Source organism: Pelodiscus sinensis, chromosome 25 (assembly GCF_052426305.1).
Source record: "Pelodiscus sinensis isolate ZL-2025 chromosome 25, ASM5242630v1, whole genome shotgun sequence".
Taxonomy (NCBI): domain Eukaryota; kingdom Metazoa; phylum Chordata; order Testudines; family Trionychidae; genus Pelodiscus; species Pelodiscus sinensis.
In genome coordinates, this window is record NC_143076.1 from 15,499,761 (window position 1) to 15,504,201 (window position 4,441).

General features: G+C 40.7%; 1 protein-coding gene across 1 annotated transcript; it reads left to right on the plus strand.

Moving 5' to 3' along the window:
- The first annotated feature begins 533 nt into the window (after nt 1-533).
- On the plus strand, nt 534-3,938 carry BTG4 (BTG anti-proliferation factor 4). Its single transcript, XM_075909642.2, has 5 exons — nt 534-720; nt 1,630-1,852; nt 2,402-2,539; nt 3,032-3,230; nt 3,470-3,938. Exons 2-5 carry the CDS (start codon nt 1,680-1,682, stop codon nt 3,659-3,661), a joined length of 702 nt encoding a protein of 233 aa, XP_075765757.2. The 5' UTR covers nt 534-720; nt 1,630-1,679; the 3' UTR covers nt 3,662-3,938.
- The last annotated feature ends 503 nt before the right edge of the window (nt 3,939-4,441 follow it).

The following is a 4,441-nucleotide window of genomic DNA, read 5'->3' on the forward strand; positions in this document are numbered from 1 at the left end:
ACTAATTTGAGGGTTGCACAGGGAAAATAACTAGCTTGTTTCAATTCTGTGCTAGCTGCTATAGAGAACAACATTCATGATTAATTATTGAGTCTGGTATTGCTGCTCTTGATTACGTATATTCCTCACAGATACTAAAAGTTCTGGGTGTCACATAGATAAACATGACTGAAGAAAATACTGAATTAATCACAATGTTCTTCAGAAAGGAAGCCTAGTGTGGGTTGAAAGCAGATAAACTGACAGTAGTCTTGAGTGTTTGTAGTGTTGTAGCTGCTTTGGTCCCAAAATATGACAGAGATAAAGGGGAAGACACAATATCTTTTATTGGATTAGCTGCTATTGGTAGAAGAAACAACTTAAGAAGTTACACCGAGCTTCCTCCAGGCCTGGAAAAAGTAACCAGAGAGTATCACAGCCTTGGAAAAAGCAAGTTGAATTCAGCATAATGGATGACACCTGTTCAGTTGTTAAGCTCTTAACAGCCAGTTGACTTCTATTTTTATATATACCTGAAGCAGACACTTTGTAGAGAAGACACTGTTGGTTGTAAGAGTAGTTAGTGGCAGGAGTTGACATGTGTGGGGGTAGCTTCTGAGTATATGGTTTGCAAAGGCAACATGCTTGTGTTTTGAGTTGTTTATTGCTCTTAAAGTGTGTCTGAGAGTTTTAAAGTAGCTGGGATTTCATCTGATCTACCTGACAAGGTCTATTTTAAAGGTAATATTTACTGTTCTGTGGCATGGACAAGGACTTCAGTAGCACATTGTCTCTGTAGGCTAAGGGCTAATGAAGTATTAGAATGAATATATGATGCTTATTCTGGTCTCTAGCATGCCAACACTGGGTGGAATACTGGCTTGCTTTCTATTTCTCTAATCTGTCTTCTACTGTGCTTAATACACTGATGAGTAATGTGAGTTAACATCTGTAACTAGGCAACATCTCTGTAAACAGGAACAATTTTATTAGGTAGTTCTAAATTATTTCAGAACCAACTCTCCTGTAGTCTACTGTTTGTGTTAATAAGCATGTTGAAATAATGCTCATTCTTGGAGTAAAGGTTTTTCTAGTCAGCTGCTCCAGCCAGACTGAGAACTGTAGTCTAGCTAAAATCCTTCATTAGTAATTCACACCACTAATTATAGTGGTGACAACTTGTGACTCTCTCATGAGTTCTGATATTCGGAGACTTGTTTGAAAATCCAGCTGCTGGAATTGTAACAACTCTTGCATCTTTTTTAAAAAGCTTTTAACTAGCATAGCTGCAGAGAAGCTTGAAAAGCTACCTTAGTATACCCCCAAAATATCAAAATCCCATTTTCTTAAAAATCTCAATACTTAAGTATCATGAATTTTGCTTTGAACACTTAGGCTTGACAAGGCTGCAATTGATCAGGTATCTTTGTCTTAATCAGCCTATTAATTGAGTCATGCTGTTACTTAATATTTGAATCTTGTGGGACAAACCACTTCAATAAACGCACACTCTTCTGGTCTCTCCAGGATTTCTAAGGGCTCTTTAGCACGGTTTGTCTAGGTTCTCCACTCTTTGCCCTTATGAAATATAATTAATGCACTAATGTTAGCTAGTTTCTTCAGCATTATTTTCTTTCTCTCTCTCTGCAGAGATGGTCTAATAACTAGCACATCCTCTAGCAGTTCAGATTAAAAAGAAAATGAAAGACGAAATCGCTGCCACTGTCTTCTTCATCACAAGGCTGGTGAGGAAGCAAGACAAACTGAGCAAGCACAAAACTGAGAAATTTGCAGCTAAGTTGACGACAATACTGTTTGAAAAGTATAAGAACCACTGGTACCTAGATAATCCATCTAGGGGACAAGCCTTCAGGTAACAGACTTGGCCCAGTGCTTCTGGTAAAAGGGGGTTGATGTCTTGAAATAAACAGAGTGTAAGGCTCTGGGAACATCCATGTGAATAAATAGGTATTCCAGGAATAGTTACAGGATGAGGCGAATGTTGGAAAATGCAATGAACCGAAGAGGGTTAACTAAGAACTCTTTGTTCTGGCTAAGCTTTATAGGAGGAATGAATCTCCATGGAACAGAGCAGATGTGGTAATGCAGGCTGGTTGCACACTTAAGGAAGCAAATGATTTCTTGATGAGTACGCATCCATGACTGAGGGCTGGTTCTCACTGTAGCATTAGCTCAAGTTAATCTCTGTGGGTGTGGAAATGGCTACATTGCAGAATAAACAAATGAGCGAAAATATGTGTGCTGGTAACTGACTTGTGCTAACCCCAGAGTTAGGATTTGAGTTATCTGGCTATGTGCCTATTAAAACCCTAAGATCAAGCGTAGTGGTATTTTTAAATTGAGTTTAACTGCAGTGAATGCAAGCCCTGTGATGTAATACTACTCCCGAATTACTCTTTAGGTGTATACGGATAAACAAATATCAGACAAGAGACCCTGTACTGGAAAAAGCTTGTTCTGAGAGTCATGTGGATTTTGATAAGCTTGGCTTGCCAAAAGAGATCACCATATGGGTTGACCCATTTGATGTGTGCTGCAGGTGAGGTCTGAACTTAAGTTGTGTAATCGTCACCTATCTCCTTGTTGTCCACTGCCTCCAGGGCATTCCACAGAACGAGTATGGACTTGGTTCTAAAAATGTATTGGCAAGAAAGCATACGATGTTTAGGAGCTGTGGATTTTCTCATAATCCAATAACTAGTCTAACTTGATTAGAAAGTGCATCCTTCTAACCTGTCTAAGGACTGGTGCTGGCTCCTAGCTCAAACTGAAACTTGTAGAACTCGTTAGCAACTTTACCTGCAAGAGGTGTTCCTTCTGTCTGAAATACAGCAGACCCTCCTGAACTAATATCTTGCTAATGCACAAACATGCAACCGTAGCCTCTAACTATTCACGGGAAAGATGTACTAGCAGAGCACTAAAATCTGGGGTTCTAACATAAGGATGTCATAGATGTGAGTAGATAGCAATGGGCCGTCAGAGCTGAATTATGCTATAAACTGAAATAGAACGCCTCCCCTCAATATAGGTATGGTGAGAAGAATCTGCCTTTCACAGTTGTTCACTTTGACGGTGCTGAGGAGGACCGAGAGATCTCTCAGCGCATCAGCGAAGCTGTTGACAAAGTGACTTCAGATTATTATTCTGGCACCTCCTCAGATGAGGAGAGCTATACCAAGGAAGCTAAAGCTATCCCTACGGTCAGCAACCCAAATAGTGTGTACCAGGTAAGATGCTGGTTGTGTCCTATCCTTCTTTCCTGCTGTAAAGGAGGAAACGGCAATGTCTGGCCTATAACTTGTAGGATGCAGTGGTAGGCCTCCTGTATTTCTCTCGATCCTCCTGTCATCCCAGAGCAACAAAGTGTAAGGATGAGCAGTGACTCTATCTCTATGCTGTCCATAATGTTTGAGACGGACCTGGAGGCCAAGCCTAACACAAGTCTCTAATCTATTCCTGTGTTTAGTTTGGAGACTACTGCAAGCTGCCCCTCCAGCCATGGTCTTGGTATCCTCGCAAGAAGACCTATACAACCAATGGATTACATCAGGCAAGTGCTTACTATCCCCAGCACAAGGGCTTCAAATGCTACTGGCCCTCAATTGCTTTTGCTGGACCTCGTGTGGATCGTTATCATTGGGTGAACACCAATCGATAGAGCAGTGTCTGCACCACTCTAAACCTGGCTAGTGTGGCTGAGTAAAATGCGAAAAAGAAGCTTGAAGATTTCACAAAAACCTATCCAACCAAAAAAGTACTAAATTCTGCCTTCTCCTGTCTGTTCTATTTCTCTATCCCTAATTTTATATACCTGATGTGTAAAGATTTTACTAACTTTTTTTATGTATTTTATATTACTCTAAGATACTGAAAACTAACTTGATTCTACTTGTAATTTAAAAAGGAAAGATGGAGACTAATAAACTTAGTTGTGGTTTTAAAACATGTTTCACTTTGACTTACTGCTCGGCATGTGAAGGTTGAATATTCAATGTCTTCCCTCCACCACTGAAGTTGTTGAACTGAAAGGGGGAGTATTGAGAGAGAGAGAGAGAGAGAGAACTTGATAAACATCCTAAACCAGCCTTTTCTTAAGATACACCTTGACAGAAATTGGTGGTTTTGGAGATTCTGGGACCCGTGGGCAGGGCTGTGGTGTATCGAAACATGCTGTGGAGGGGGACCGAGCATGGGCCCAATAGAAAGGTAGGCATCTGCATTCTCTCAATCACAGCTACAGCCAAAAAACCAACCCCCAAACTGCATTGATCCTTCAGGGGGTAGCAGAGTCTGTACAGGGGCGGAAAAAATCAAAAAATGGTCTGGTAGCACTTTATAGACTAACAAAACATGTAGATGGTATCATGAGCTTTTTATGGGCACAGCCCACTTCTGCAGATGACTGGAGTTATGAATTTAGGATGTGCAGACCCAAAAT